The 12,545-nt window shown below is 47.8% G+C and overlaps 1 protein-coding gene across 1 annotated transcript in view; it reads right to left on the bottom strand.

The window, feature by feature from the left end:
* The window catches only part of TRPC6 (transient receptor potential cation channel subfamily C member 6), a 125,041-nt gene extending 119,642 nt beyond the window's left edge, over nucleotides 1–5,399 (bottom strand). Inside the window, exon 1 of the mRNA XM_060234902.1 lies at nucleotides 5,259–5,399. Coding sequence (XP_060090885.1) covers nucleotides 5,259–5,395 — 137 coding nt within the window. The 5' untranslated portion in view covers nucleotides 5,396–5,399. The remainder of the gene's footprint in view (nucleotides 1–5,258) is intronic.
* Nucleotides 5,400–12,545: the final 7,146 nt, after the last annotated feature.

Below are 12,545 nucleotides of genomic sequence, written 5' to 3'. Positions count from 1 at the left end.
CCACAGACAATGCACATGAAGCAGCAGTTGCCAATCTTACCCATATACAGGGTGGCAACTTTAGAAGGCTTTGCTAACATCAACAAATTAGCTGGTTCTCAAGACATCTTCTAGCCAGATTTACATACACTTTGAACTGCACATACACTGCACATACAAAAGAGCGAGAGTCCGGAAAGCTTCCATTCATTCTATATCTTAAAGTCAAATTCAATGTAAAGGCATATTTGCCAATGCCTGAAAAAAATCTGTACAAGAGCTATAGCCTGAAAGGACTCCAACCGTGGCAGCAACTGTATTAACAGCAGTTTCACTCCTCAGAAATACACTCTCCCGATGTTCGTTCATGTTCCCTATTTTACATTTTTATAAGACTGTGGAAATCGTGTGTTTGTAAGGATTTCCATTTTTATATATATTATCTTACTGAACAGCTATGTAAATGTTTTAGGGAGAAGAAATGTTAGGTGCTTCTGATTGATAACAAAACATATCAGCTTTTAATATAGCATATTTGCTGCTCTCCTAATGGCTAAATTCCAACTGTAGTGATTAATCTGCATCCAGGTTGCACCAATTCAGATGGAGGCTCACTCAGTAAGAAACATAAGAACACAAGAAAAGCCATGTTGGATCAGGCCAATGGCCCATCCAGTCTAGCACTCTGTGTCACACAGTGGCCAAAAAAACCCAGGTGCCATCAGGAGGTTGATCAGTGGGGCCAGGACACTGGAAGCCCTCCCACTGTTGCCCCCCCCCCCCAGCACCAAGAATACAGAGCATCACTGCCCCAGACAGAGAGTTTCAACAATACGCTGTGGCTAATAGCCACTGATGGGACTTCTGCTCCATAGGTTTATCCAATCTCTTCTTGAAGCTGTCTATGCTTGTAGCCTCCACCACCTTCTGTGGCAGTGAATTCCATGTGTTAATCACTCTTTTGGTGAAGAAGTACTTTCTTTTATCTGTTCTAACCCGACTGCTCAGCAATTTCATTGAGTGCCCACAAGTTCTTGTATTGTGAGAAAGGGAGAAAAGTACTTCTTTTTGTACCTTCTCTATCCCATGCATAATCTTGTAAACCTCTATCATGTCACCCCTCAGTCAATGTTTCTCCAAGCTAAAGAGCCCCAAGTGTTTTAACCTTTCTACATAGGGAAAGTGTTCCAACCTATTAATCATTCTCGTTGCCCTTTTCTGGACTTTTCCCAATGCTAAAAGTACAGTTCTTTCCCCATGAAAACTAGCAAGTCAGGGAGAGGACTTTTTTTAGTTTTATTTACACCTAGATTTCTAACTGGAGGGACTTTTTCCCTAGGGAGAAACAATCAGTCATAAGAGCTCATACTTGCATGCTGAAATACTATTTACTTATTTATTTAGAATATTTCTATGCTGCCTTTTCAGAGTCCTGTTCAGGGAAGCTTATAACTAAGAAGGATGCTCTCCCTTTGCTGTCACAATGAGAAACAGACCAAAAGTCAAAGTGTACATGTATTCACAACTGCACAGGGAATATCTCTAGGACTGATAAGCAGCCTGTGGAAAACAGAGGTCCGTAATGTGAAAATGGAATGTTCTTATGGAATGGAGTGAAATAACCTAGGAAATAACATTCCATTAACCTCTAATAAAGGGACAGAACAGGCTGTCTCTGGGGGAAAGCTGTGGCTCAGTGGTAGAGCCTCAGCTTTGCATGCAGCAGGCCCCAGGTTTCAAGCCCTGGAATCTCCAGTTAAAAAGACCAAGCAAAAGGTGATGTGAAGAGTCTCTTCCTGAGACTCTGGAGAGCTGCTTGAGTGGACAATAATGACTTCGATGGCAGTGTGTTGTTTTCTCCAGGCCGTATAAATATCTCTATCCAACATTCTCCTAACTGCCACTTACAGAAGTCCAGTTCAAAAACTGTGCAATGGTATGCAGGACCAGTGACTTAGGGGAGGGCTTCCATGTTATTACTAGCACACATCGTGGGGTCAGCAGCAGACAGCAGCTTCATTCACAAGGCAGTGGTGGAGGAAGGACTAGTTAATATTGCCTAAGCATGCCAGACAGGGTTCCTTACGTCAGTGATCCATACTGCACATGGATGGCCAATAACCAGAGTCTACGTAGTGCCGACTCAAGACACCTACAGTCTGTGCTGCCATCTTGTAACATCCATCGTTAGGCATGAGGAGGTTCTCATTCCTTAATAACGATCTCCACATAGCAGCAGCAACCTTTTTCCAACAAGCCAAATTCCTTTGCAAATTTCCACTGTGTCGTACCCCTGGCTACTGCCCTGTCCAAAGCCATATAGCCGCTTTGTCATCTTCCTCCAGAAGATATCCAAGATGAGAAATCTTCATCCATCCAATATGTTATTCTGCATTCACAATCCCTTGCAAAGATTAGGGCTCTGCATTAGCATGCATTGGAAGAGCAAGCCATGTGCATTTGAAAGAGGTCACTACCAAGTAGCAGAGTATATATTTTGCCTGTAGAAGACCCCAGATTCAATCCCTACCACCAGAGTAGCCAGTTACAGAGTTGCGCATATTAGGAAAGATTCTTTTTTCTGCTACAGACTTGAGAGTGAGAATACATTAAGCTGTTTTACACTGGAATCAGACATCCATCAAGCTCAGTACTGCTCTCCAGGGTCTCAGGTAGAGGCTTTTCATATCACGTGCAACTCAATCCTATTAACTGGAGATGCCACGGATTGAACCTGGGACTGTCTGTATGCCAAGCTGTTGCTCTGCCACGGAGCCACGGCCCACAGTCCCATTACAGCGGTTTAATCTGATATCACAAGTTAATAGGTGGCAGCAGGTGCTGGGACTGAAGTCTTGCTCATTGGAGTAGACAACAGAGGAACAGATGAAGCAACTATGTCAAGGAGAAGACTAGACTAGAAATCCTCTCTGAGAGCCAGTTTGGTGTAGTGGTTAAGTGCGTGGACTCTTATCTGGGAGAACCAGGTTTGATTCCCCACTCCTCCACTTGCAGCTGCTGGAATGGCCTTGGGTCAGCCACAGCTCTTGTAGGAGTTGTACTTGAAAGGGCAGCTTCTGTGAGAGCTCTCTCACCCCACCTATTTCACAGGGTGTCTGTTGGGAGGGAGGCAAAGGAGATTGTGACCACTCTGAGATTCAGAGTATAGGGTGGGATATAAATCCAATATCATCATCTTCTCTCTTGTATCTAGCTTTCTGTACAGGGGAGCAGTTATGGCTCAGTGGTTGAAGACAAGCCTTGCATAGCAAAGGTCCCAAGTTCCATTCCAAGAACCTTGTGCAAGAAAGCCCCCTCTCTTGTAATCCTGGAGTTGCAGGTCACCAAAAAAGATACTATGAAGGTAAACGGGCCAATGGTCAATATAAGGCCATTCACACTTTTTACCAGTATTTTAACAACCTGGTGAAAGTACTGTGCTTTTATTTCTTTGTATTCTTTTCAACCTCCAATGGCTCACTCGGGATGTTTAAAGTCGGTAATAAGAAGTCTTGCAGTACTTCAAAACTAACAAAACTATATTCCAGGATCTACTTAATACATCTGGAGGAGGTTCTAGTCCAAATACCAGAATAAAATTTTATTAGTCTTTAAGATGCCACCAAGAGTCCAAATTTTTCCCCTGCAGCAGACTAAAACGGCTAAAATCAGTAATAAATCTGCACTAGACAGCAACTTGCTCACCAATCTCCTCTTATAAACACCCCTGATATCACCCCCCCATTATCACCCTCATTCTGCTCTGCAAACACAACATGCTCTGCTCGGTCCCATATTCCTATTACTCCCACACACATCCGGTTGCATTAGAAAGATACCACCCCTTCCACCTATTCACCCTTGCAGTTATTATATATGTTTTATAGAGGTTCTCTCTCTACTTTAGACTTTTCTCCCCACCCTAATGCTGGTACCCAGAAAGAAACCCTTGATAGAGTGCACAGCCAAAACTGGACAGAAGGAACACTACACTATTCTAGCAGTAACCAAGACTGATGGCAATTGTTCCACAAGTCATATCCAACGTATGGCAACTCTGGCACATGGTATACTGTACTTATGCATCCGCCTTTGGCGTGATTTTGTCTCTAGCTGTGAAGAAGTCAGAAGCACAGCATGAGTGAAGCAAGCAATAATAAATCTCTGTTCTTGTGCTGGCGCCAAGTATGTTGGGTTTCCTGTACAGGTGTGTCATAAATGTCAGTGGCACCTGTCCCAGCAGGCTGACAACCTACCCTCCACGAATATTGCCTCACCACAAACCCCCTATGCTCATATCCCCACGAATCTGGACAGAAGCCATCCACCTCCTAAATTCCAGGGCACTTCAGCCTGTCCTACCTCATGTGGATGTTGTGAAGGTAATATGGGACGGAAACCATGCACACCACCCTGAGTTCTTCAAGGGTAACCATGAAACAAACTCTTCTTCGGTTAGAGCAAAGCGAGTAGCTTAGAAGCCCATACCTTCTTCATTTCCCCCCACACCCTGCTCAATTAGTGGGGAGAAAATATGCTCAATAAAGGGCAGAAGCGCCGCTTAACCTTATGCAAACGATTTCGCACACACTAAATAACGCACTTTCAGTGCACTTTGTAACGGGATTTTATTGTATAAAACTGCACAATCGACTTGCAAACAGTCGCTGAAGTGGAATGAAACTACATTGTTTAGCATGCGGGAAAGCGCCCTTCAAAGCTATCTAGGAGCACTCGCAGCCAGCTGATGATGTATTCTGCAACCTGTTTTAGCTCGATCTTTTCTTTTCCTGCCTCGGAAGCCCCTCTTTTTGGAGAACGCACGCACTTCGATCCGATAGCCCTCTCCCCCCTCCTCCGCAGACTGCGCCTCAACGGCTGAGCCTCACGGAGACCGAGGCCCTCTCAAGCCCCTTCTCGGCTCCCCCGCTTCGCCTCGCCACCCTCCAGCGCGCAAGACGAGGAGCGACGCAACAGGTTCAGCAGCTCCACTTCTCGAACTTCTGCCTGATGAGGGAGTCGGCCTCGGGGCTCGAGGGCCGCGGGAGGGGGAAGACAACGGCGGTGGGCGCCCACGACCCGACCCCTGGCTGATGTACCCGGTACCCCACGCACGCAGCACTAGCACCATTTGCGCAAAAAAGCGCATCTCCTTCTCCAGGGCAAGCGGCAACATTTCGGGGCACGGCGCGCGTCCACGCTGCCCCCCTTGCCCCATCACCCCTCATCTCCCTCCGCCTTTCTGGCCCACGCCTTCCCCCTGGCGGGGAGCCACTCACGCGGGGTAGTAAGCGTAGGGCGCCATGCAGTTCTCCTCGCCCGGCTCCGAGTCCATGAGGAGGTAGTCCTGGCTGTCGTTCCTCCTGGCCCCGCTGCCCGGCGAGCCGTTTTTCCGAGGCTGGCAGCTTTGGCTCATGGTGCTTCCCCTTTTTCCCGGGCGCCTCAAGCGATCCCTGCCGCTTCAGGAAAGGACAAAGGGCTTCTCGGGTTCCCCCCCCCCCGCCCCGCCAAAAAGAAGAAAAGCAAAAACCCGGAGGCAAAACAGGCGAGGCTTCAGAGCCGAGTTTGCGTTGGGGCGGCTCTCCGCCTACCGCCTCGGCGTCCCCATTTTGAGGCGGGAAAGCGTCGTCGGCAGCCCCAAAGCAGCTCCTCTCCACTGTCTCCAGCCCATGCAGGCGGCTCGGCAAGCCGCACCAAAGAGCGCCTGGAGCCTCCGGCTGCGTGGAAAGGAGGCGAGGAGTTACTATGTCAACCAGCGATAACCGCCCTCCCCAGGCGTCATTACCCGAAGACATCCAACCAGCCCTTTTTCAAAAGGGGGGCTTTAAAAGTTTCTACCGCTCCTGTGGGCCGGAGAGGGGGGAAACACAAAAGGGAAGGGGGAAAAATCACGTCCCCAGAGGAGAGGGAGGGAAGTTCTAGCTGTGCCCAGAAATGCACCCTGGGCCACTCCTTTCGGGTGCCACCCACACTTACAGCCTGTTATGTTTTCTTATTCCCCTGAAAAATAATAATGCTGCACCCCGAGAAGACGAACTCCCTCAGACGCGTCCTGTTTATGGAATGCTTCCAGGGACCTGTCGTGTTCTCAGGAAAAGTTGCTTCTTGGAATAAGCTTGGGTGCATCAATCTCAGTGCTGTTTGGGAGTTTGGAAACAGCCTCTTGTATATGAGAGAAGGGAGACGCCACCAGACGTGTTATCACGGCTGGCTATTAATCTGCCTTTTAAAGAATTACATTTCAGAAGTCCGCTTCTTTTTTTTAATTTCTAAGTCCCCGTTTTAAAAAAAAATAACAAGACTTGCATGTAAATAAGAGGATAAGGGGTTGTTCATGAAAATGCCTTTCAGCCTCAATGAGAAGCGAGTATCTCAAAAGTTGTGTTTATCTGAGTTTGCAAACACAGATTACGTTGGCCTTTTTTTTTTTTTTTTTGCATGTTTATGCCTAACATTATTAGACATCTGGTTGTCTATTTTGGACAACCCTCTAATTAAAAAATGTAGGCTGATCTGGCTCTACTGGTATTCAATAGCAACAAAGCACTGCTAAATGCAGAATTAAGGCATCAGGATAGGGTTGCCGGATCTGACTCTGGAAATATCTGGGGACTTTGGGGGTGGAGCCAGGATCAAGGTTGTGACAAGTATGATTGAATTCGGAAGGGAGTTCTGGCCATCACATTTAAAGGGATGGCACTCCTTTTAAATGCCTTCCCTTCATTGGAAATAATGGAGGATGGGGGCACCTTCTTTGGGGGCTCATAGAATTGGATGCCGTGGTCCAACCTTTTTGAAACTTGGAGGGGTTTTTGAGGAGAGGCACCAGGTGCTATGGAAAGGGAACACATGGAATTCACTGCCACAGGAGGTGGTGACAGCTGCCAGCATAGACAGCTTCAAGAGGGGATTGGATAAACATGGAGCAGACATCCATCAATGCCTATTAACCATAGCGTATTGGCGGAGCTCTCCGTCTGGCGCAGTGATGCTCTGTATTCTTGGTGCTTGGGGGGGGGCAAAGTGGGAGGGCTTCTAGAGTCCTGGCCCCACTGGTGGACCTCCTGATGGTGCCTGGTTTTTTTGGTCACTGTGTGACACAGAGAGTTGGACTGGATGGGCCATTGGCCTGATCCAACATGGCTTCTCTTATGTTCTTAAAATGATGAATGGTGCCTCTACATTTAAAAAGCCCCCCCTAGAGCCCCTGATACCCACAGATTGATTCTCCAAATGGGATAATGGAGTGTCCAGCAGACATTAAACCACTCCCCTCCACTGCTTTTTGATAACCCTGAAGCGAGGGGAAAGGCCTCCAAACCAGGGAATCCCCTGCACCCAACTGAGGGTTGGCAATACTAAGGCTAACTTCTTTTTGCTGTCAAGTAACTGCTGATTTATGGTGACACCATAGGGTTTTCAAGGCATGAGACCTTCAAAGGAGGTTTGCCATTGTCTGCCTCTGGTATTCCTTGATGGTCTCTCTTCCAAATACTGACAAGTGCCACCCCTGCTTAGCTTTCAAGATCTGACAAGATTTTGGTCGCCTGGGATATCCAGATCAGAGCAGAATAACTTACATGCCCCCACTAAGGGAAAAATTGCCACCCTTTCCAGCCATCATGGATTCACCGAACCAGCCCTTAACACCTTCTGGGTACAATACAAGTCTACTCAATAGCAGGAAAACACTCAGCCCCATGTTTGATTGAACTTATTCCTGGGTAAGGTTTGCAGAGAGTTGCAGTCATAGTCCAGTAAACTTGAGATAGGAAAAGTAAGGGATTTCTGTGTCTTTTTTTAAATACCATTTATTAATTCCTCGCCTTAAGATTCACCAATGATTAATTAAAATCTTGCCTGAAAAGTACTCCTCTTTTAATCTCCCCACCCACTCCCCACTCTAAAGACATCCTAATTGCACTGATTTTTAGCCTACTTAGATTTGCCTACCCTATTGTCACATTGCCATGTTTTGTATTATTTTTAGGCAGGTATCTTCAATTTTGAAAGGACTTAATTTTCTTTTACTAGTTCATATCAAACCATAGACAGTTATGGCTACTCCGCTGGTTAAAGAGGCAATAGTTGATTCAATATATCACTTCCTTGATCTGGAGTTACTGTCTGTCTTAATGTTAATCATTGGTTTTTTAAAAGCAACCCATGGAAATTCTAGCATACCACATAAATATTCTTTGAATGCTTCTTATGAATTATTGTCACTGAATAATTTCCTATGAATTACTGCTACTGAATAATTTGAAAACATTGCTATGTGCTTCATGAGCTGTTGTATTAAAAATTTTATTCATCCATAAGTCAAACTGCAGAGGTTGTCCCTTTATCGCTTAAAGAACAGGTTACCAACAGGTTAGCCGTTTTAAACATGCTTCTGAAGATTTTACTGATCATGTTAATCCAAAAAATGATGTCCCTTCTAAAGGAGTATGTACAGTAATCTTTTGTTGCTGGATTACAAACCTCTGTGTAAATGGCATTTCTATGGATCAGACAACATTAATAGGAGGAAAAAACACTGGCTCCAGTCCATGGCTATGTCGGAGCGGGAGTAGCAGAGTGAGGGAGATGACTTGCCCGACACAGGGCTTCAGGAATGAAAATCAGGCTGACACGTGCAACTAGTGCCAAAAGGTGTATTAACATATATACACAACAAGTGCTCTCTTGTGCAGTCTATACAATATTACCTCCACGGACAAAGTGCTTCGCCTAACCACCATCTCACAGGGAGAGACCTGTGTGATGCACACACAGATCATATATAGTCCAAGCAGCCAATCCTGGCCGTGCTGACTCAGCAGATTGCATCACTTGGCTTCTGCCGGCTCAAGCCGGTCTGCTGATCAGGTCACTGTGACCTAGCCTGGCAGCTAGATCACCAGCTGTCATACTGTAGCTGTCAGACTGGGTTTATGTAGATTCTTGCTCCAACACACCTCCTAATCTATTTAAACCCAGTATACCCAAACACTTTACACAGTTTACATACATGTCCACCAGCAACATTACAGTTCATATTTACGTAGCTCGGAACCCTTTCCGGAATTCGTTCAGGAACTCATCATGATTGTAAAACACATCATCGTGTTCCTGTTCAGCCAGCTCTTTCAGACGCTTGGCTTCAGCCTCCTTCTCCCTTGCCTCGCACTCTGCCACCCAGGCTTTCCATTTCTTAGCCTTTTCTTTTAGCATTCCCTCAAATCCGGGTGGGTCTGGATTGACAGTCAGAGTGACATAGGGACACTTGTACCTAGCGGGACGTTGGCCTTTGGTGGACCTGGCAGACACCCGTGGCCCTGTGCTTGGACCAGCTTTGTCTTCTTCGGGTTGCTCTGTTCCCACCTCCTGGGCTGGTTGCTCTGCCCCTGTAATTGGGTGTTGAACCTCCTGACTCTCACACTTTACCTCCAGTTCCTGCATTTGAGGCTCTGCCTCCTGACTCTGCTCGTCAGGCTCTGTGCCAGCATTCGGCTCACCTTCTCCAGCCCCACTGGGTGCCACCTCCTGGGCTGGAGTTCTGGGCTGCGCTCCAACATCGTTATCGCTACTTGGCAGCAGGACAAATTGTTTCTGCAAGGAGTGCAACCTTGGCCAGCTGCTTTCTTCATTGAACTGGGCACTCTTGCTAAGTGTTATCTTGCTTTTGCTATTGCAGAAACGATAACACCTGGCCCTTGGCTTGTAGCCCAGAAAAATTAGGCTCTCTGCCCGGACATCCCCCTCCCCGCTACTCGTGGAGTGGATGCCAACCCGAGCCCGTGACCCAAAGACTTTTAAAGAACTCAAATCTGGGGTCTTGTTCAACAGTAACCTGTAAGGCACATTTTTCACAGTATTACACCAAACCCTATTTTGCAAAAAAACAGCTGCATGTATGGTTTCTGCCCAATAGGTCATTGGCAGTTGTGCATCCTCTAACATGCAATACATCACATTCTGCAATACAGCCCCATGCCCATTTTCTCGGGGCGTTGCCGGGTTCGTCAGACGGTGGGCAATGCCCTTGTTCTCCAGCCAACGTTTCATCTGGTTAGATAAGAATTCCCCCCCTCTGTCGGTTTGTACAGCTAGGAGATTAACCCCTAATTGTCTCTCCACTGCTTTGACCCACTTGGTGAATGTCTTATACACCTCAGACTTATGCACCATGGTGAAAACCCACGCGTACCTCGTGTGGTCGTCGGTGGCCACCAAGCAGTATCTCCTCCCCGACAGACTCTTTGGCAATGGGCCAATAACGTCTAAATGGACTAGTTCCAGGGCTCGTGTGCTTTCCCTTGAGCTTTCTTTAGCAGCAGCACACGCCTTGCTTTTGGTCTTCTTGCAGACCTGGCAATCCAAGTAACATTTGCAAGGATTTACTTTCAAACTAGGCACAAGCTCCAGGGTTTTCTTTAACGCCCTAAATCCGCAGTGCCCAAGTCTCCTATGGAGCAAATGTATACAATTATTGTGCACAGGCTCATTCGACACCTGAGCCACCTGGGCACAATCACTCTGGACCACATACAGTTTACCTTCCCTCTTTCCTGTCACAAGCAACTTTCCCCCACCTCCCAGGATTTTGCAGCAGGTTTTCTCAAATCTCACCTGGTATCCCTGGTCAAACAGTGTGCTAACACTCAACAGGTTAGACTGCAGTGAGGGTACATACAACACATTTTGCAACATACATTTCAGTGCAGGAAATTCCACATTGCCTGAGCAAACAGAATTGGCAGTGGTCCCATCAGCCAATCTCACATACTTATGCTCAGGACTGTCAATGTTTTTCAACAACTCCTTCTCGCAGCAGAGATGGCTCGTTGCCCCGGAGTCTAAAATCCAAGCAGACCCTGTGCTCTCTACTGCAGACGTGACCAGCCGGGTTGCTTCCTCACACGGGCTGGCGGTCCTCCGCTCTCGCCGCACACGCCCCCGCCTCTTCTCCCTCTCAGGGCAAGCTCGGAGCAGGTGCTGCGACGACCCGCATCCATAGCAGCGACGGACTGCAAACGCAGTCGGCTCCACTTCCTCCACCTTCGGACGCCTGCCAGCAGCAGAAGCTGGCTCATTCTTGGCTGTCTTCCCGGACACACCGATAACAGCACGCTGCCCGGCCGACACCCCCGGACAGCTCACGGCCGCAATTCTCTCTTGGAAGTCAAGCAGGTGGGCACAGACGTATTCCATGGTCAGGGTCGCTACGTCCACCGTCTCCAGAGAAGTTATCAGGGGAGTGTACTCAGGTGGCAACGACGACAGCAAAATGTACACTCTGTCGTCTGGAGCTACAGTCTTGCCTCTTGCCTCCAGCTCAACGAAACAGTCCGTTAGCCGTTTGATGTGATCTTTCACACACCCTCCAGCCGGCATAACGGTGCGGAACATCCTCCTTGTCAAGGCCATGAGGGAACCAGCAGTGGTGCTAACATGCACCGCACTCAACGCGTCCCAGGCAGCCTTGGGAGTGTCCTTCCCTCGCACATAAACCAGCTGGTCATCTCCTATAGATAGCACTATGTTGGCCAGTGCCTTATCCGATAACACAGTCTCGGCAGGAGATAAGTCAGCAGGGGGGTTACTCACGAACAGCCATTGCCCTTCACGCTTGAGGTAGTGTTGCATTCTCAGGCTCCACACCGCGTAGTTGGCTGAGGTGAGCTTCTCAACGGCTACTCCAAGCTGTTGCTGAGCCATCGTGCCGACTCCTCCTCACAGCTGGCTGCCGACGTCCCTCTGGCTCTCAAACAGAGAACGGTGGTGCTTCTGTGTCCTTCACCGGCGTTCCTCGCCTCCGGCTCTTTCCAAACTCACAGTCAGCTCAACTCTCAACTCTCTCCTCCGCGCAGCGGAAGCGTCCTGGGCCCATAACCCTGTCGGAGCGGGAGTAGCAGAGTGAGGGAGATGACTTGCCCGACACAGGGCTTCAGGAATGAAAATCAGGCTGACACGTGCAACTAGTGCCAAAAGGTGTATTAACATATATACACAACAAGTGCTCTCTTGTGCAGTCTATACAATATTACCTCCACGGACAAAGTGCTTCGCCTAACCACCATCTCACAGGGAGAGACCTGTGTGATGCACACACAGATCATATATAGTCCAAGCAGCCAATCCTGGCCGTGCTGACTCAGCAGATTGCATCACTTGGCTTCTGCCGGCTCAAGCCGGTCTGCTGATCAGGTCACTGTGACCTAGCCTGGCAGCTAGATCACCAGCTGTCATACTGTAGCTGTCAGACTGGGTTTATGTAGATTCTTGCTCCAACAGGCTATACACATTTACCTCAGCATGAGCATAACACTTAAATTAAAGGTCCTCAACCTTGTTGTGCCACTGGACACTGTTGGGATTTTGAGAAATGATAATGGGTGCCACTAAGAAATGGCTGTAATAGGAAGCAGCAGTTATGGACCAACCACTGCACATTGCCTGCATGTATGTAAACTGTATAGCTGTATAAACTGGTGACAGAACATTCAATCCCACTCCCCGTCTGCTCACTCTTTCCTGATTGACATGTATACAGAGGTACTGTAATCCACGTTTAGTTGTGA

The sequence above is a fragment of the Heteronotia binoei genome, chromosome 3 (assembly GCF_032191835.1).
Source record: "Heteronotia binoei isolate CCM8104 ecotype False Entrance Well chromosome 3, APGP_CSIRO_Hbin_v1, whole genome shotgun sequence".
In the NCBI taxonomy this organism is placed as follows: Eukaryota; Metazoa; Chordata; class Lepidosauria; order Squamata; family Gekkonidae; genus Heteronotia; species Heteronotia binoei.
Note: the sequence above shows the minus strand (reverse complement) of the source record. Positions and strands in the feature narration are given on the sequence as shown.